This window comes from Odocoileus virginianus, chromosome 15, assembly GCF_023699985.2.
Source record: "Odocoileus virginianus isolate 20LAN1187 ecotype Illinois chromosome 15, Ovbor_1.2, whole genome shotgun sequence".
Lineage (NCBI taxonomy): Eukaryota > Metazoa > Chordata > Mammalia > Artiodactyla > Cervidae > Odocoileus > Odocoileus virginianus.
This window is the reverse complement of record NC_069688.1, coordinates 41,854,852-41,876,180: the sequence shown is the minus strand read 5'-3', so window position 1 is coordinate 41,876,180 and position 21,329 is coordinate 41,854,852. Positions and strand designations below refer to the sequence as shown.

Below are 21,329 nucleotides of genomic sequence, written 5' to 3'. Positions count from 1 at the left end.
AAAATTAAATAAAATGAGCTCCTTTCTACAGTCAGAATGACTATAAAAATAAACTTCATTAATAGGCCAGTTCTTTGAAATTTTAATTTATTTTAGTCTTTTCATGGACTTTTGGATGAATGTTTTGCTGGAGCCTAGTGAAAAAGAATTGATTGTAGAAATGGAGGCAGGAAGAAACATAAATGAAATAATTTTCAGCAAAGAAATGGCAAAATAGAATTATGAAACAATTAAAAGGAGCTTCAAAAAAACTACTTCTGTATTCTACCAGTGCCAGTTATAGTAGCTTGTAGATACAATATGGTAGCAATGTCTATTTTTACCAAATACATTAAATGCTAATTTTTAAAAATAGTTAATAAATTATTAAATAGTAAAAGTACACAGCACTTTATGTGTCAGGCTCTGTTATGAGATCTGTTTTTTATTGTAAATTATTAAATTCTCACATCAACTATTTGAGAAGGTATGTTATTATTAATACTACTATTTCACAGAAAGTGAAACTAAGACACAGAGCGTTCTGATTAATTTGCCCAAGGTTGAACACAAGCTATTAAAAAGATTGAGCTGGGATTCCAGTTCAGGCAGTTGACTCTAGAGTGACTCCAGAGACATTTTCTTAACTACTGCATTTGCTGACATTCATACCTAAAAGGTAACATTAAAGACATAAAAGTTTAAAAATCAGATTTTGACATATAAATTCCTTAGTGGCAGAGAAGAAGACAGAAGGAAAAAGCTTATAGCGTAGGCTAGGTATAAAAGAAACCACAATGAATCTCTTGAGAATAAGATATATTTAAGCATAAGATAAAAGTTAAATCTTTCTCTTACCAGAAATACATACAGTTAAAAATTAGAATATGATTATGAGGGTTTACAGATTCTTTCATGGATCCCAGAGTACCAGTCCTTTGTTTAAATACAGTTCTTCAAAAGGAAAGGGTGAATTTAATTGGTTATGGAACACAGTTTGGAAACTGTTGGTATAGTGAAAACAGAAATAGATTGGAAGTGATGATCTCTTTGTTTCTAAGACTTTTGTTAATTTACTTTAAGTCAGTTTACTCCTTTTGGACTTCATTGTTTTTCACATGTTAAGGTAGGAAGTTGGATTAAATTGTTTTTGAGGCTCCTTATGTTAATATTCAGTAGTTCTATAATTCTGAAATAGAAAAACTGAAGTAATTCATTAATAAGAAATTACACCAGTAATATCCTGTAGTATTTAAGTGATAATGAAATTTTACCTTCCAGAGTGGTGGTAGATAACTAATAAAATAATTTTAGATGTCATTTAAGCTATCACTTCTTTGGAATATTCTGTTTGAAAATATGTTTTCGTTTGTAAACACTAATTTATTCAACTTTGCATTAAAAATTGCACAATTTAAAAAAACTCTTAATTATCAGCCATTGCAACTGTGACCTTTTGATTGTCTTGGCTACATAAAAGGAATAAAATAGTTCTTAATTTTTTTTTTGTTTGTTTTTAGTCTGCAAGTCATATTGCTTCTAATCCAAAAGCAAGTGCAAAAACAAAAAAAGACAACATGAAATATGCTAGTTGGGCAGCCAGTCAAATAAACAGAGCTTATCAGGTTAGTACTGATAATTTTATATTATCCCATAGGTCAGTTAATGTATTTCTTAGTTTGTTTTTCCACAAGCTATAAAGCCAGGTGTCTGTCACTGAACTTTTATACTTTTGGGTCTTTATCAAATGTGTTTTAACTGTGTAGAATTAACTTGTAGAATCACATATTTTTTCCCTCAAAAGGAGTTTGTTACTTACGTGATCCCATAAAGAGCCTTATCATCTCAGCAGTTCTGCATTTGGCAGATAAAAAGTAATTCTAAAAATCCAGAAAGTATAAGTAAATTGCATGATGCATTTCAGAGGCAGATTGGGTACATGAATTTATTATTAATCAGAGATACCACAAATAATAAAAAAGGAGGAAGGAAAGCCTAAAAGTAAACTAACAAGACTATGTAACAAAGGTTATGTACCCTGCTTCTAGTCAGATCTTATCTGAAATGTCTCCACACGTTTCTTCGTTTTCTGAAGCTCATCCCTAGGAGATTCTTCAGAAAGGGTCATGGAAAAAAACACATCTTCCTACATCTTGCATATTTGTAATTTATCCATCTATAGTCTATTCCTGAAGGCCAGTTTGACTTCTTTACATCCTTTGGCTATTAAATACATTTACCTAAGTATTAAACATATTGTTCTGTTTTTATTTTTTGTTTTTTTTTAGGGTAAAATACTGCTGTCAAAGCAAGTTTGATGCCATCCTGACTTTCTTTCTATAATAAGTGACTTGAACTTATCATTGGTTTTCCAAAGGAATTTATTATCTTTAAAATCCAGTAGTTTTACTATAATAACATTTGGTTGGTTACAATAGTTTTACTGTATAACGTTTGGTTGGTTATTTTTGGGTCAGTTTCCCCAAATATACTGTAAACCTTTTTAATATTTGGATTCACTCCTCTTAACTTGAGAAAAGTTGCTTTTTTAGAATAAGTATTTTGAATTATTTTGCTTGATTGCATAAGTTTTCTTTTTCAGGTTTCCAATTATAAGTTTACTGGATCTCCTTTCCCACTTCCTATATTAGTCCTCTTTTTTTTTTTTTAATATTTCTGTCATTTTCCGTGTTTTATTCTCTTCTTTTTTCTTCATAGTAATTTTTTATGCAGTTAGTTCGTATTCTTTTTGTTCTCTACATTTAAATAATATAGTTTTTTGGGCTATTAAGAGATTGTTTTTATGGTCTTGGGGGAATTGGAGGTAGGACAGGATAACTTTCCCCACTTGGTCTTTATATACTTTCTCTTTGAAACAGAGAACTCAGATATGACCTTTCTATATATCCAGTCTTTCTTAGAACTAGGTCTGGTTCATAATGATATTTCTGGCTTCAGCCTTTCTCTTTTCTAACCTTGTGGGTCTTCAGGTCTTGAATTTTGAGGTGGTGTTCTCAGTTTTAAATGTTACATTTTGTTGTTGTTTCTCCTGGGATTTGCTCCCTCTGAGCATGACTACCTCCCAGCTTCCCCTTCTCCCCTTATCTGAACCATCTCTCCCTCTTAACGTCAGTGTTTCTGCCCTGTTCAGTTGGTTTCAGTTTCAGAAGTTTTCCTTCAGTATGAAGTTTTTTACCTTCCAGAAGAGGGTGTTGCTGGATATTTCAGGGACTTTGAGGTCTTAGGCCATTATTGATAGATTTGTTCAGTGTCACATTTGCATGCAGTTTTTTATACTTTGATTTGACTGTCTTGATTTTACAAACCATTTGCTGATTCATCAGTTCATATTCCAGAGAAGGCAATGGCAACCCATTCCAGTACTCTTGCCTGGAAAATCCCATGGACAGAGGAGCCTGGTGGGCTGCAGTCCATGGGGTCGCTAAGAGTCAGACATGACTGAGTGTCTTTACTTTGACTTTTCACTTTCATGCATTGGAGAAGGAAATGGCAACCCACTCCAGTGTTCTTACCTGGAGAATCCCAGGGACGGAGGAGCCTGGTGGGCTGCCATGTGTGGGGTTGCACAGAGTTGGACATGACTGAAGTGACTTCCCAGCAGCAGTTCATATTCTTTTCATTTCTGTGGCTTATAGAATACTAAGGTGTCCTCTTTTGCATCCTGTTGTGCCTCCCACATAGCTGTTGAGCTTTTGTAGGTCGCACTACTACCAGTAATATTATTATATTAATAACAACCTTTTAGGGTTTTGAAGGATTGCTTGCTATATATATATATATATATATATATATATATTTTTTTTTTTTTTTTTTAAATGTCTTTGTTGGAATTGTTTCTTGTTATTTTGGTTTAGTTTTGATGCTCTTTGTTTTTGTACTCCTGATTGGGGCGATTAGAACAATTTATTGCCCTGCAATCACACTATTTAGTCACCTTTGTATAGTTTTATTATATATACTAAAACTGTTGGCATATTGCAAGTCAGAATATTTATAAGTATTAGCTAGGCTGTGCTTCTTCAGATGGAGGTTGAGATAGCTCAGCTCTGTAATGGGGTTCCACACAGAGTAGGCTTAGGCAGGCAAGTATGAAGCAGGGAAGGAGAGGTAGTTTGTGATTTAAAAATAAGACTTGGATAATATGAAAATAACAGTATGAGAACTACATCATTATTTTTAAGATATTTTTTGGAAACAACTAGCTGCTCAGTGCTTTTTTTTTTTTTAACATGGTATGACTATATTTCTAAAATCAATTTTTATTAAATTATAACATACATAGGGAAAAAAACCCAAGTCACAAAGGTACATTCCAATGAATTACACAAGTCAATGTATCCAGGTCAATAAATAGAAACATTATACCACCCTAAACCTTTATGATAATTTTTTTCAAGTTCTACTTCTGTCCCTCTCAAAAGTATGAATTTATAATCCCATAGTCTTGGCTTTTTTTGAACTTTGTGAAATCAAACACTATGTATGCATTTTTGTCTGGCCTATTTCACTATTTATGAGATTTATTTTAAGTGTGTAGTTCATTCATTTTCATTGTAGTTTATTGTATGAACATACTGTATTTAGTCATCTGTTGATAGGCATTTGGATTATTTCCTGTTTGGGGCTATTATGAATGACACTGCACTGATATTGCTGTGCAAATCTCTTGGAGTGTATGTACAAGTATTTCTGATGGGTGTATATCTTTGAGTGAAATACTGAGTCATAGGCTCTACATGTATTGAAGCTTGTTTTCCAGGTTACTTGTTTATAGTCCCATCAGCAGTGCTTCAGAGTTCTCATAGTCACACATTTTCACCAACACTTCCTTCTGTTAGGTTTTGTAATTAGTCATTATGATGTATGTGTAGTGGTATCTTCATCGTATTTCGTATCTCCCTGATGACCAGTGAGGTTGAATACTTTTTCATATTTTTATGGTTGTTTGGATATCTTCTTTTATGAAGTCTGTGTTTTCCATTGGTTTATGATTTTTTTTCTTGTTTTTTTAGCTTTTTGATTATGGACCTTTTGTTCATTATATGTGTAGCATATCTTTTTAACTCCTTTGTTGCAGTCAGTCTCAAATGATTTTGATGAAAAAAGTTCTGAAGATTATCTTCTACATAATCATTTCCTATATGGTTTGTGCTTTTTGTATTCTGTTTAAGAAATTATTTGCTAATGATCATAAAGATAATCTTGTGTGTCTTTGGAGTTTTTTTCTTCTACTTTTCACATTAAGATTGACAGTCCTTTTGGAATTGATTTTTACATATAATTTAAAAATAGGGGTCAGTTTCCTCCTATGCAGCTTTCCAGTATTTCTATCTCTGTATTCTGTCATTGAGTCCCATTCTGTTGAAGCTAGTACCTTATAATAGTTGAGAGAGAACACAGATGCTAGATCTGTATCTTCTGGCTTCAGAGTGTCTCTGACATTTATTAGTTATGTGGCCTTGGACAAATTACATGCCATCTCTAGGCCTAGTTTTTCATCTACAAGATGGGCATAATAAAAGTTTTCTAAGTATTAAAGGAATTGATACATATGTTTCACCATATCACAGTTATACACACTGTATTGTGCTTACTAATTGCATGCTGTAAGTTCACTTTATGTATGCCATTTTAATCTCAATTACATTAACAGTAACAACCATAACAGAATAGTAAACAGTATATTGTAAGATAGGTACTTTTCCTATTCTACAAATGAGGAATTTAAGGCAAACTGAGACAGTCTGACTCCAAATTTGATACTCATAATGGCTATAATATACTGCCATTATAGAGAAGTATCAGGTGTAAATGTTTCTAAAACTGCAATTATTGTTTACATTTCCCTTCTCCTTTATTTTCTCATGTGAGCAAGATGACATCCTACCCTCACTTGGTTTTCTTTTTATTTCAGGCCCAAAGCTCTCCATAGTAACCAAATTTAGAGTTTCATTTTATTTGGGTTTTATTTTTCACACCTCTTTCTCCCTGTCTTTAACTTTTGCACTGTACTCCATGATACCCAGTGGTGTTTTACACATCTTTCCTTTCCAAATTGCCTTTTCTTGACTAAGGAAAGGATAGTATAAAGACTATTTATCAGTTTCTGTCGTCTTGGATACCGCTACAGGAAGATAACATCTCTCAGCTGATAATGTCAGATTTCTGTGTAGCAGCCTAAAATACCCCTCAACTAGGAACCACCTACTGTATAAAATTTATTTTGTCTCTAGATATTAGTAGTGAGTTTTAAGTAAAATATTTCAGTGCTTTTTAAGCTTTCATCTCTGTGCTTTTTCTGTAGTAGGTTTTGGTTTTCTTTCTGTGAATCAGATTTCATAAATATTTGTATCCATTGCCTTTTGCTATCATATTGGTTTAAAATAATGACTTATTTGTGTATATCTGTAGGTGTCATGTAGGCTTGGGCTCAGTTGAGTAATTCTACTAGTCTCCAGTGGGCTTTATTTTTTTCCTGCCCCTTGCCAGTGGTTGGTTGATGGCCTCAGTTAAATATCTGGTGGTTGGTCTCTGTCAGCTGGGAATGCTGGGCCTTGTATTAAATATTTCTCACTTTGAAAGCTAACTTGGACTTACTCACATGAATAAGTTGCAGGGTTCCTGGAGTAGCGAACAGGTGAACTCCAGTGCACAAGGTCATTTTGAACTCTGCCTGTGTCACATATTGTTAATATTCCTTTGAGCAAAAGAAGTTACATGGTCAACCCAGATTCAGGGGATATAATATTTCACCTCTCAATGAGAAAAAAAATATGTGGTCATTTGGAAATTTATTACACTTTTGTATGACTCATAGTTCCACCTTTCTGTTTTATTTTGCCTTTTTCTTTTTATCTACTTTATTGAGGTATAATTTATATACAATAACATGCAAACATTTGAAGTGTACAGTTGAATTTTGACAAATTATACCCCTCTCTCATCACTGCCCCATTCAGTGTGTACAGTTTCCATCACCCAAGAAAGTACCACTCTGCCACCTTGCAGGCAGCCCCATTCCACACTGCAGAATAGCACTGATTTGACAGAACTTTTATAAATGAGATCATTGGTTATGTATTTCATTCCTGGCTTTTTTCACCATGTTTTGGAGATTCATCTATCCACTGCTCCATTTTATTTATCTTACTAATTTTTTCACCCATATTATTTTCCACAAATTATGTGAATTTGTGAATGTTAGCCCATCTTATCCTAGTTATCACAATGGAGAAATCATTGACCTTTTTTTTTTTTCCATTTATTTTTATTAGTTGAAGGCTAATTACTTTACATCATTGCAGTGGTTTTTGTCATACATTGAAATGAATTAGCCATGGATTTACATGTATTCCCCAACCTGGTCCCCCCTCCCACCTCCCTCTCCACCCGATCCCTCTGGGTCTTCCCAGTGGACCAGGCCCGAGCACTTGTCTCATGCACCCAACCTGGGCTGGTGATCTGTTTCACCCTAGATAATATACATATTTCGATGCTGTTCTCTTGAAACATCCCACCCTCGCCTTCTCCCAGAGTCCACAAGTCTGTTCTATACATCTGAGTCTCTTTTTCTGTTTTGCATATAGGGTTATCGTTACCATCTTTCTAAATTCCATATATATGTGTTAGTATACTGTAATGGTCTTTATCTTTCTGGCTTACTTCGCTCTGTATAATGGGCTCCAGTTTCACCCATCTTATTAGAACGGATTCAAATGAATTCTTTTTAATGGCTGAGTAATATTCCATGGTGTATATGTACCACAGCTTCCTCATCCATTCATCTTCTGATGGGCATCTAGGTTGCTTCCATGTCCTGGCTATTATAAACAGTGCTGCGATGAACATTGGGGTGCACGTGTCTCTTTCAGATCTGGTTTCCTCAGTGTGTATGCCCAGAAGTGGGATTGCTGGGTCATATTGGCAGTTCTATTTCCAGCTTTTTAAGAAATCTCCACACTGTTTTCCATAGTGGCTGTACTAATTTGCATTCCCACCAACAGTGTAAGAGGGTTCCCTTTTCTCCACACCCTCTCCAGCAGTTATTGCTTGTAGACTTTTGGATAGCAGCCATCCTGACTGGCGTGTAATGGTACCTCATTGTGGTTTTGATTTGCATTTCTCTGATAATGAGTGATGTTGAGCATCTTTTCATGTGTTTTTGTGCCATGTGTATGTCTTCCTTGGAGAAATGTCTGTTTAGTTCTTTGGCCCATTTTTTGATTGGGTCATTTATTTTTCTGGAGTTGAGCTGGAGGAGTTGCTTGTATATTTTTGAGATTAATCCTTTGTCTGTTGCTTTGTTTGCTATTATTTTCTCCCAGTCTGAGGGCTGTCTTTTCACCTTGCTTATAGTTTGCTTTGTTGTGCAAAAGCTTTTAAGTTTCATTAGGTCCCATTTGTTTATTTTTGCTTTTGTTTCTAAAATTCTGGGAGGTGGGTCATAGAGGATCCTGCTGTGATTTATGTCGGAGAGTGTTTTGCCTATGTTCTCCTCTAGGAGTTTTATAGTTTCTGGTCTTACATTTAGATCTTTAATCCATTTTGAGTTTATTTTTGTGTATGGTGTTAGAAAGTGTTCTAGTTTCATTCTTTTACAGGTAGTTGACCAGTTTTCCCAGCACCACTTGTTAAAGAGGTTGTCTTTTTTCCATTGTATATCCTTGCCTTCTTTGTCGAAGATAAGGTGACCATAGGTTTGTGGATTTAACTCTGGGCTTTCTATTCTGTTCCATTGATCTATATTTCTGTCTTTGTGCCAGTAGCATACTGTCTTGATGACTGTGGCTTTGTAGTATAGTCTGAAGTCAGGCAGGTTGATTCCTCCAGTTCCATTCTTCTTTCTCAAGATTGCTTTGGCTATTCGAGGTTTTTTGTATTTCCATACAAATTGTGAAATTATTTGTTCTAGTTCTGTGAAAAATACCGTTGGTAGTTTGATAGGGATTGCATTGAATCTATAGATTGCTTTGGGTAGTATAGCCATTTTGACAATATTGATTCTTCCAATCCATGAACACGGTATATTTCTCCATCTATTTGTGTCCTCTTTGATTTCTTTCATCAGTGTTTTATAGTTTTCTATGTATAGGTCTTTTGTTTCTTTAGGTAGATATACTCCTAAGTATTTTATTCTTTTTGTTGCAATGGTGAATGGTATTGTTTCCTTAATTTCTCTTTCTGTTTTCTCATTGTTAGTGTATAGGAATGCAAGAGATTTCTGTGTGTTAATTTTATATCCTGCAGCTTTACTGTATTCGTTGATTAGCTCTAGTAATTTTCTGGTAGAATCTTTAGGGTTTTCTATGTAGAGGATCATGTCATCTGCAAACAGAGAGAGTTTCACTTCTTCTTTTCCTATCTGGATTCCTTTTGCTTCTTTTTCTGCCCTGATTGCTGTGGCCAACACTTCCAAAACTATGTTGAATAGTAGTGGTGAGAGTGGGCACCCTTGTCTTGTTCTGATTTCAGGGGAAATGCTTTCAATTTTTCACCATTGAGGGTGATGCTTGCTGTGGGTTTGTCATATATAGCTTTTATTATGTTGAGGTATGTTCCTTCTATTCCTGCTTTCTGGAGAGTTTTAATCATAAATGGATGTTGAATTTTGTCAAAGGCTTTTTCTGCATCTATTGAGATAATCATATGGTTTTTATCTTTCAATTTGTTAATGTGGTGTATTACATTGATTGATTTGCAGATATTAAAGAGTCCTTGCATTCCTTGGATAAAGCCCACTTGGTCATGGTGTATGATTTTTTAATATGTTGTTGGATTCTGTTTGCTAGAATTTTGTTAAGGATTTTTGCATCTATGTTCATCAGTGATATTGGCCTGTAGTTTTCTTTTTTTGTGGCATCTTTGTCTGGTTTTGGAATTAGGGTGATGGTGGCCTCATAGAATGAGTTTGGAAGTTTACCTTCTTCTGCAATTTTCTGGAAGAGTTTGAGTAAGATAGGTGTTAGCTCTTCTCTAAATTTTTGGTAGAATTCAGCTGTGAAGCCATCTGGTCCTGGGCTTTTGTTTGCTGGAAGATTTCTGATTACAGTTTCGATTTCCTTGCTTGTGATGGGTCTGCTAAGATCTTCTATTTCTTCCTGGTTCAGTTTTGGAAAGTTATACTTCTCTAAGAACTTGTCCATTTCTTCCAAGTTGTCCATTTTATTGGCATAGAGCTGCTGGTAATAGTCTCTTATGATCCTTTGTATTTCAGTGTTGTTTGTTGTGATCTCTCCATTTTCGTTTCTAATTTTGTTAATTTGGTTCTTCTCCCTTTGTTTCTTAATGAGTCTTGCTAATGGTTTGTCAATTTTATTTTTTCAAAAAACCAGCTTTTAGCTTTGTTAATTTTTGCTATGGTCTCTTTAGTTTCTTTTGCATTTATTTCTGCCCTAATTTTTAAGATTTCCTTCCTTCTACTAACCCTGGGGTTCTTCATTTCTTCCTTCTCTAGTTGCTTTAGGTGTAGAGTTAGGTTATTTATTTGACTTTTTTCTTGTTTCTTGAGGTAGGCCTGTAATGCTATGAATGTTCCCCTTAGCACTGCTTTTACAGTGTCCCATTCATTGACCTTTGAATTTGATAAGTTTTTATTATTTGAGTGATCTTTCTGGTGAGTTTTCTTTAAGACCCATCAGGAAATGATGAAAAAAGAGTTTACTTAAAAATCTATGAAAAAGAAAAATGCAAAATTCATGATTAATGTGAAAAACTACAATATGACTTTCAGAGATTGATGTTTTAGTAATATAAATCTCTGGGATCTAATTGAGAACTTTATGATGTGTCTAGGCATATAAACAAGTAGAAAGTATATAATAAGTATTCCTTATTGTAATATTTTTCTAGGCACTTAAAAATTAGAGAAAATGAGATCTTAAGACTGCCTTTCTGTCTTTGTTTTTACTTAATGAAACAGAATATGGCTGCTACTTGTTCTTTAATTAGGTAATTGGTTTAGCATGTTCAGTAGAGGCAGGCAAGTTTGATTAATGCTCATGAAAAACTTTAATGTTAACCTACTCAAAATAATTTTCCAGATAAATGCTTCTTTGGTACTCTGTTAAATTTGTCTATGCATGTGTTATTTATGATTACTGAGGTGATCCTGTTACTATCCTTTTGGGAAATAGAAAATTAAATCATGATTTGAGGGAAAAATAGGATCCCAGCTTAATCAGTTAAATTGCCATATAATTCTAGAATAGACAAAATAATTGCATGTCAGGTAAAATTTGAAGTGATAGATTTATATTTCCAACTTTCTTTTTATTTGTTCTGACACAGATAAGTCAGTTTGGCTTATTCTGAATTGCACTAGTCAGTAGCATTGATAGACAATCTTAGTAGGTGGTTTTCTAAAATAATCTAATTTTAAAAATCACAAATTTGTGTTTATTATTTTTATTACATTTAAGTGCAAACCAAAAAAAGTGCTGTATGTTAAAATACTTGGTATGACTTCACTACATGATTTTTTCATTTTTATTTTCTACTTAAAAAATTAGTGTCCTATTTTGTACCTCCCCCAGAATGCTTTTTCTTAGAATTAGACCTTTAAGTATCTGATTAGGACCATTCCTGTTTACTTTGGGTAGGCAGTGGTAAAAGAAAAGGCTTTCTGTTCTTGGTAAGTCCTTGCGAAAGTGACTCTATCAACTGGGTAATAGGAGTAATAAGCACACTCCACATCCTTTCCTCACCAGGGGAAATTATGAAAGGGCAGAGTTTTAAATGTGGTATTGCCATAGTTTCTAATTATGACCTGTATATTCAGCATTTGAATTCCTTAAATTAGTAATGTCTTATAAAAGGCAAAGTGATCTTGATTCTTATGAGAAGTGTTTTTCTTTCCCTGGCATTTCCTCTAGAAATCTCCTTTATTAATAGTCACTCTGTCAAATCAGTATTCAACTACAGACACTAGTGGTTTAGGAACTAGGAGAATGATCATGTTAAACTCTAGTCAAGAAGGTCAGAGTCAGGTTAGCAATTCCTGAAGCCTATTTCCTCTATGATGTTACCTGTACTTGGTCACTTAATCTTTCTCAACAGGTCACATAAAGTTTGCCAAATTAAGTTAATTACAAAAGAGAAGGAACACATCATAAATCAAGTACTAAGTACTTAAGACAGCATTGGTATCTGAAGGAAAGATCAGTCACTTGAAATTATACTGAGTGCTTGAATGTTAACTTGAAAATATTATATATTGCTAGTAGAAAATGTTGATCAATAGTTTAACCAGAGGAAAAATAGGTAATATAGATATAATAAATCTTCCCTTACCTTTCCAAGGAAACATGCTTATCTAGTAAATCTGTAGTGTTAAGTCAAACTAATAAATGATGGGAATTGTCAGTGTAGTTACAAAACTCATTTTGAAATCAGCCTGTGGTATTCAACAGTATTTTCCCCACTGATTGCGTATTATATTGAATTTTAATAAGTCAAGAATTTTTTTGAATATTGAAAGATAGTATTTAATGCCCTACATTTTGTTCTCATTGTAAAATCCATTACCAATTTGGTATTATAAAATAAATTATGACTTAATAAACTAGAAATGCATTCTTTAAAACATGTTTATATTATTTCAACATATAGCATAGAGTTTTATTTGATAACTTTTCAGAAACGTGATGTCATCTAGTCAACTAATAAAACTGGAAAATTTTTTTAAAAATTGAAACCTACTGTAAAAAATTTTAGAGAAATCTTTAAAGTGTTACTTACTTTAAAATATAACTTTAAAATATTAAATAACAGTACTTTACATTTATATTTTATCTTTATTTGAAATTGTAAACATTTGATCAGAGGTCACACAAGTAGAAATGGTCCACACTCCTACACAAATACAAGCCAAATTTTGTTTCTAAATTATGCTTTTTATTTCATAAAGGTTTTTTGGTCTGAAAAGGTAGGATAGTTTGAAAATCAAATATATGTTTTTATAGATTATCATACTACTTAAACATTTAAACTGGTCAATTTTACAGGGAAATTTTATACTTCGTTGAAGATGAATCCTTAATGAAAATGTTCTTAAAACCCAAAGTTTATTTTTTACTGAAGAAAAACAACATGCTTGATTTTGTGCTAGTGATAAAATAATGTTAACTCTCATTAACAATTTGAAAGTACGATTGTGATTTTGTACCTGCCACTGTAATTAAGCCTAATTGAATTTTTTAAAATTAGTTTGCAGGTCGAAGTAAGAAGGAAACCAAATACTCTCTCAAGGCAGTTGAAGACATGTTGGAAACACTGCAGATCACCCAGTCTTAAGGTTTCAAAAACTCTTTCACATTACATTTCACAACTGCAAAATTGAGCTCACTGGTTTGTGATTTATTTACTAGATGCCCAGTACTATTTATATATTGATTTTCTGTTAAGAAGGCAGTTGTAAAGAATGCATTTATATAAACCTAGAAATGGCATTTACTGCTAAGCAGGTAGAGGGAGAAAGCCCATGGAAAAGAGATTTAACAAGATTCTTACAGATCAAACATCATTCTTTTCATATCACACATATATAACTGCTCTTAAACCACAATCTGATATATAAATAACCTTGTTAAATAAACTGATGATTTATTAAACTTGCATATGAAAATTCTAGATTCTTTTTGTTATATTCAAATAGTGAATGTATTGTTTTCAAGCTTAATTTCTAGATAACTCCTTGTTTTTGTGGTAGGAAATACATAGCATATGTAGTTGACAGAAGTAAAATGCTGGTAAATTATTTCATTCTCTGTTAGTGTCAGGTTGAATTTTGCTTTGCATTCCGGTGTGCTATTACTTTATATTCTATAATGTTATTCTGATAGATTTTGGTTAAAGTATACCATTCTCCAAAGTTCAGCATTATCATTTTATGAAATTTTGTTTTGCTGTGGGACATAATTGAGATTTTTTTACCTATAAAATGGTTTAAGGTTCATGTATGCTATGATAGTCAAATTTAACCCTTATGAAAGTCATATTTATCCAGCTTTCAACACTAAATTATTTAAAGGGCTGTTTAGAAAGCATAGATAATAGGGATGAAAGGAGTTTCAGTGGCTTAATTATTTTCCTTTAGGGAAAAATAAGAAAATCTAAACTATTTGTAGAAGCAAAAATTTTTTAATTCTTGTATCTCATTGCCTCCTTAGTAATAATTAGAATTTCTTTCTTTTTTCTCTTTTCATGATGAACAGTCATTACACTACTGTTAGTAGTATTTGGTGTGTTTTGCAATAAAATAGAACTTGAAAGTTAAAGCATTTTATTCAGACTTTTAAGTTCAAACACTTAATATAAATCAGTTTTTAAAATAGGCAGTTCATTCAGGGCAAATATTATTAGTATTAATTTATAATTTACATGCATAAATTATATACTACATATATAAATACACTTAATTTTTAATTACTTGCCAATGTAATACAGAAACTCTGGTATGCTTGCTGTTGTGCTCAGTAGGGCAAATAGATCATAGAAAAATTGACCAAGTAGAAGTCTGAAGGAAGAAAACTGTTGTCAGTATCAACATTTTAATTTTGTGAGTTATTCTGTTAGCAAATTGTTCTCCACATCTAGTCTAATTCTTTCATTTTGCATTTTTTTTCATTTTGATAATGGGCAGATGTGAAATAACGCTTCCCTTATGAAGATAATTCCTATTAACTGGTATTTGTTATCATAAGATAAACTGTATTTGCCCGCGAATTTATTGACCATTTTCAACATGATCAGCTGTTTCAAATTTGTTTCCTTTAAAGAAAATAGTGCCCACATATTATTCCACTGCCTTTCTTCCCTTTAATGTCCTTCTGTGAGTCACTAGAGTACTGTATACTTCAGCAGTATTTGCATAATAAATAGTTTAGTGCCCCTTATAACTGTCAGCCTTTAGTTTCACTTTTTTTCTAACTTTAACACATCTCTAGAAATTTTTAATTTGTTAAGTACATTGTTAATGTGTAATAATTTATAGACTTCAAACCTTAGAAGCGTGAAATTGCAAGTATGAGAATTAATTAAATATGAAATATTAAAGCTAAAAATGGTTCCATAGAAAGATTATGGGGACCCTGGGTCCCTGATGGCATTGGTGAACACCTGAACCAACAAGAGTAATTGCCAGCTTCTGCACTAAGTACATGAGAAAACTAAACTTGATTCTTAAGCCATTGTTTGTATTTTCTATTACTTTAGTCATATATGTTTCTGACTGATGATCCACCATTAAGCTCTTTTTAAAATGCAGAACTATTATTTTAGACGTGTGAGGGATGCTGTTTCAGAATTTAATGATTTAAAGTTAAGTAGATAATTACATTGGAGAAGGCAGTGGCACCCCATTCCAGTTCTCTTGCCTGGAAAATTCCATGGACGGAGGAGCCTAGTAGGCTGCAGTCCATGGATCTCAAAGGGTTGGACTCGACTGAGCGACTTCACTTTCACTTTTCACTTTCATGCATTGAAGAAGGAAATGGCAACCTACTCCAGTGTTCTTGCCTGGAGAATCCCAGGGATGGCGGAGCCTGGTAGGCTGCCGTCTATGGGGTCGCACAGAGTCAGACATGACTAAAGTGACTTAGCAGCAGCAGCAGCAGCAGCACATAATTACATATAACAAAAGAAGTAGTATCTTGTTCCAACTCAACACCTAGTATTTAAGCCAACAGAGGTGAGAAAAAGGCATATTTAGAACATCTTTAAACATGAGAATAACGTTGACTTGGGAACAGAAGAAGATATAGAAAACATTGAAATGGAGAATTAATGTTTCAATATGCCAGAAGTATACAATTTTTTAATCACATGTTTTGAAGAATTTTTTTTCCTTTAATGCTGTAATCTCTTTATTCTCAAAGCAACGTCACTTATATTCAAAGAACTATAGTAGACTTTAGAAGGGACATTAGAGAGATTTAGTTGTACTTGATTTTAGGATGAAGAAGTAAGGTTCTGAGAAATTAAGCTCTTCTGTGACAGAGCAGGAAGTAAGATTAGGATGTCAGGGGTTCCCAAATCAATCCTCTTTCTAGTATATTCCAAGATGTATGTCTATCCTGTGATAGGTTGTTCCTTGATAAAGATGAGAGCCAGATGTATCCAAAGGACATTGCTTGGTGGCTGAGAAAGGACTAGAATTCAGATTTTCTGACTTGTGAAACAATTTTTTAATGGAATAATTAAGCCAGGATTTCATTTTTAATTAAATTGAATGTAAAGGAAATTACCCAATAAAGATAATTCATTTATAGTTAATGTGAGAAGTATTTCAAACTGTTATAGAATTATTTCAAACCTCCTCACTTTGAATTTCTAATTTCTCCTATCTCCCTTCTCATTCTTGGCAAGTAACCTCTTGTTATAGGCTGAATGGTGTCTCTTCCCACCCCACCCCAATTTAATATTTGAAGTTCTAATCCCTGGTGCCTCTGAATGTGACTTTATTTGGAGATTGAGTCTTTAAAGTGGTCATGAAGTAAAATTGAGTCATATTGCTGAGCCTTAATTCAATATGATTGATATCTTTATAAGGAGAGATTAGGACACAGACATACAGAGGAGGCACCATGGAAAGACGAAGAGAAGATGTCCATCTACAAGCCAAGGAGTGTTTCCTGAGAAGAAACCAGCTCTGCTGACACCCTGATCTTGGATTTCTGGCCTTTAGAACTGTGATGAAATAAATTTCTGTTGTTTTAAGACACTCAGTCCTCTGTGTACTTTTTTAAGGTAGCCCTAGTTAGCTATCATAGCTCTCTTACTATTTCACAGATAAAAAGAGAGTTCATAAACTGTATCAGATATTCTTGTGTGCAACTTCACCTCTTTTCCTCCTAGAGTAGAAGAAAGTAACCCTACTCTTTTTTGAGCTGTTTCCCACCACTTTCTTCCTCATTTTTTATACTTTAGCCATACTTTAGTTTCATGAATTTGCCACCCTTCCTTCTGCTGCAAGAGTATCCTGATTTCTCCAAACCTTCATTTCTTTTCTTCACACTTGCCCTTAAACTATTTTCTTTTCTTCAGTATACGTTTTTCCTTTTTATTTCAGCCAGTTTTTTTCCTATTAACACTAAAATATGCTCGATTTTCTACCACTTTTTAAAACATCTCCCTTCATTTCCACAATTCCCTTGCAGCTACTACCCATTTCTCTGTTTTTTGTTGTTTTTTTTTTTTTTTTACTGCCAGATTTCCTCACTTGTCTGAACTCGTGTCTATTTTCTCATTCTTTAAATTGCTCCAGTCTGGCACCCCCAACTCCCCACTTCACCCCACATCGTTCCTTTGAAATAGTTTAGTTCCATGTCACCAATCTAATGAACGTTTTCAGTCTCTTAAATCAGGGCCATGTTCCATTTCTGTTATGCTCTATGATTCATCTCAAGTGTATACATTATGCTCCATTTCTTTTGCCACCAGCACCCTAGACCAAGCTACCATTATATGACTCCTGGACTACAATAGTAGCTAGATATCATCATCACTTCCCTCAGTCAGTTTATCACTATGATTAGAATGTGACAAAGCATCACTAATAATAACTTTTTACCTTCACTCTCTTTAAAACGTGCTTATTTCCCATTTGATGCCTTAAACATGACCTTTGATGTTCTATATGATATCAGAACCAAGAAGGATGATTCAGATTTTCTTAATTGTAAACTACTTTCCTCTTCCCCTTTATTTCTACATTTAGTTACACTTAAATTCCATGGCCTTGTTACACGTCCTTCTTCCATAAACTTGGTACTTGTTCCCTCTGTATGAAATAAAGCCTTCCTTGACTCATCTTTCAGAGGTCATGTCCCTCTTTTTTTTTTTTTTCTTCTTACTATATTTTTAAAATAATGTCTTACTTTGGGAATACTTTAAAACTCACAAGAAGTTGCAAAAACAATACAGAGTTCCTGTGTACCGGTAAGCTTCTTCCTATTATCTTATGTAACCTCAGTACGTTGTCAAACCCAGAAATTGACATTGCAGCACTGCTGTTAACTCAGGTACAGATTTTATTCAGATCTCATAATTTTTACATGCTTGCCTTTTCTTTTCTTTATTTAGTGTTTCATATTAGATTTATGTTACCATCACCACAGTCAGGATATAGAATATATATCTCAAAGGAACTCCTTGCTACTTGTTAATAGTTACATGCTACACCCTCATCTATCACTAATAGCTACTACCCACTGATTTCTTTCCTCTGTTGCTATAATTTTCTCACTGTGAAAATGTTTTGTCCTTGGAGTCATACAATTTGTAACATGTTGAGGCTGGCTTCTTTCACTGGGTATGTTGCCCTTTAACTCTATCAGTGCTGTATGTCTCAATAGTTTTTATTTTTAAGTAATATTTCATTGTATAGATGCGTTAGAGTCTGGTAATCCATTCACCATGAAAAGACATTTGAGTTTTTAATACAGCCAAGTGGGGTTTATTCCAGATATGCAAGGCTCTTGCTTTACTGTTTGAAAATTTGTCAATTTATCATACTAAGAAGAAAATAAAAACCATATGATTATATTGATACAAAAAAAGGCATTTGACAAAATTAAACACCCATTTATGATGAAAAAGGTATAAAATTTGCATCTAGCATGGTATGTAATGAAATACTAAACACATTAATTTGGAAACAAGGATATGCACTTGTTTGATACAGTCTGTTTGATACAGTCCTTGATGACTTAGCTGGAGCAGTAAGATAAGGGCATAAAAAGTTTACAGCCTGGAAAGGAAGAAGTAAAGCTCAGATTTACAGATAACCTAATGGTCTCATGTAAAATCCCAGGAACTCTCCAAGAACATCCTGGAACTAATAAATGAGTTTAGCAAGATCACAGAATAGTACAAGGCCAACGAAATTTTTATATGTTATAAATGACATCATTTACAGTTGCAAAAAGCATACAATATTAAGTATGAATTTAAGAAAATGAGATATGTTTGCTGAAAACTATAAATGCTAATGAAAGAAAAGCTAAACAAATGGAGAGATGTACCATATTCATGGATTGGGAGGCAACATGGTGAAGATGTCAGCTGTCCCTCAAATGATCTGTGGGTTTAATACAATTTCTATCAAAATCCCAGAATTTTCGTAGATAGACTTTCTAAAATTTGAAAAGGCAGAGAAGAATAGCATACACAGTTTTGAAGTTGAAGGAATCAGACAGCTACTACACCATCAGGAGAGTATAGTATTGATACCGACTGTGCAAAAGCCAGAGGGATAGACACGTACAGCAGTGAAACAAAATGTGGAGTCCAAAATAAACTCACACCATTATGGCAAATTAACTTTTGAGTAAGGAGGAATTATGCTGGGACAATTGAAAGTTGATAGCAAAAAAAAAAAATCCCTCAACTTCAATCTCCCAAAGTTAGGCCAGAATTCTTCAGGTGACAAGATATAATCCTTTTTGAAAATATGAATAAATTGAACTTGTAAAAAGTAAAAATGTTTTGTTCTGAGGAGAACCCTGTTAAGTGGAAAGACAAACCACAGACAGAAGATGTTTGCTAATATATTCAGTAAAGGACTTGTGTCCAGAATATATAAAGAACTTTCAAAATTCAATCAGTTCAGTTCAGTTGCTCAGTCATGTCTGACTCCTTGCAACTCCATGGACTGCAGCACGCCAGGCCTCCCTGTCCACAGCCAACTCACAGAGTTTACTCAAACTTGTCCATTGAGTCAGTGATGTCATCCAACCATCTTATCCTCTGTCGTCCCCTTCTCCTCCTGCCTTCAATCTTTTCCAGCATCAGGGTCTTTTCAGATGAGTCAGTTCTTCGCATCAAGTGGCCAAAGTATTGGAGTTTCAGCTTCAACATCAGTCCTTCCAATGAATATTCAAGACTGATATCCTTTAGGATGGACTGGTTGGATCTCCTGGCAGTCCAAGGGACTCTCAAGAATCTTCTCCAATACCACAGTTCAAAAGCATCAATTCTTCAGTGCTCAACTTCCTTTATGTCTAGCTCTCACATCCATACATGACTACTGGAAAAACCATAGCCTTGACTAGATGGACCTTTGTTGGCAAAGTAATGTCTCTGCTTTTTAATATGCTGTCTAGGTTCGTTATTACTTTTCTTCCATTGAGCAAGCGTGTTTTAATTTCATAGCTGCAGTCACCATCTTCAGTGATTTTTGGAGCCCAAGAAAATAGAGTCTGTCACTGTTTCCACTGTTTCCCCACCTATTTCCCAGGAAGTGATGGGCTCAGATGCCATGATCTTAGTTTTCTGAACGTTGAACTTTAAGCCAAATTTTTCACTATCTCACTTTCATCAAGAGCCTCTTCAGTTCTTCACTTTCCGCCATTAGGGTGGTGTCATCTGCATATCTGAGGTTATTGATATTTCTCCTGGCAATCTTGATTCCAGTTGTGCTTCTTCCAGCCCAGCATTTCTCATGATGTACTCTGCATATAACTTAAATAAGCAGGGTGACAATATACTGCCTTAATGTACTCCTTTTCCTATTTGGAACCAGTCTGTTGTTCTATGTCCAGTTCTAACTGTTGCTTCCTGACCTGCATACAGATTTCTCAAGAGGCAGGTCAGGTGGTCTGGTGTTCATGTCTCTTTAAGGCGAGTGTGGGATGTTTCAAGAGAACAGCATTGAAACATGTATATTATCTAGGGTGAAACAGATCACCAGGCCAGGTTGGGTGCATGAGACAAGTGCTCAGGCCTGGTGCACTGGGAAGACCCAGAGGGATCGGGTGGAGAGGGAGGTGGGAGGGGGGACCGGGATGGGGAATACATGTAAATCCATGGCTAATTCATTTCAATGTATGACAAAAACTACTGTAATGATGTAAAGTAATTAGCCTCCAACTAATAAAAATAAATGGAAAAAAAAAAAAAAACTGAATCTACGACAAAATTTAAAAAAAAAAAAAAAGAATTTTCCAGTTTGTTGTGATCCACACAATCAAAGGCTTTGGCATAGTCAATAAAGCAGAAGTTCATAGTAAGAAAAGAATCCCAATTAGAAAATGAGTAGAAGAACAGACACCTCAACAAAGAGGCTACTGTAATGGTGGCAGGTGAAAAGATGTTCATGTTCAATGTAATTAGCTATTAATAAGGAAGTGCAAACTGCAGCTATAAAGAATGCCTATTAGAATGGCTAAAATAGGACTGGTAACTCTATGTGCTGATGCTTATGCTGAACAACTTTAAAGTGTCAGATGTTTAGCCTTTCTATAAAATGGTTTGTCATACTTTTATATTATCACATACCTTATATTTGGAGCATTTGTCACTTTAATTATATTTTCAGGTGATTTTCTCCCCCA

At 34.1% G+C, this 21,329-nt stretch overlaps 1 protein-coding gene across 3 annotated transcripts in view; it reads left to right on the top strand.

The window, feature by feature from the left end:
* The window catches only part of EMC2 (ER membrane protein complex subunit 2), a 49,605-nt gene extending 32,888 nt beyond the window's left edge, over window positions 1–16,717 (top strand). For 2 of the 3 annotated variants that reach the window (XM_020913335.2, XM_020913337.2), the window contains exons 10-12: window positions 1,500–1,604; window positions 13,204–13,291; window positions 16,546–16,717. In XM_020913335.2, the coding sequence (XP_020768994.1) occupies window positions 1,500–1,604; window positions 13,204–13,290 (192 nt within the window). In that variant the 3' untranslated portion in view covers window position 13,291; window positions 16,546–16,717. Of the gene's footprint in view, window positions 1–1,499; window positions 1,605–13,203; window positions 13,622–16,545 lie in introns of those variants that run through there. The other variant, XM_020913336.2, reaches the window with a different exon arrangement.
* The last annotated feature ends 4,612 nt before the right edge of the window (window positions 16,718–21,329 follow it).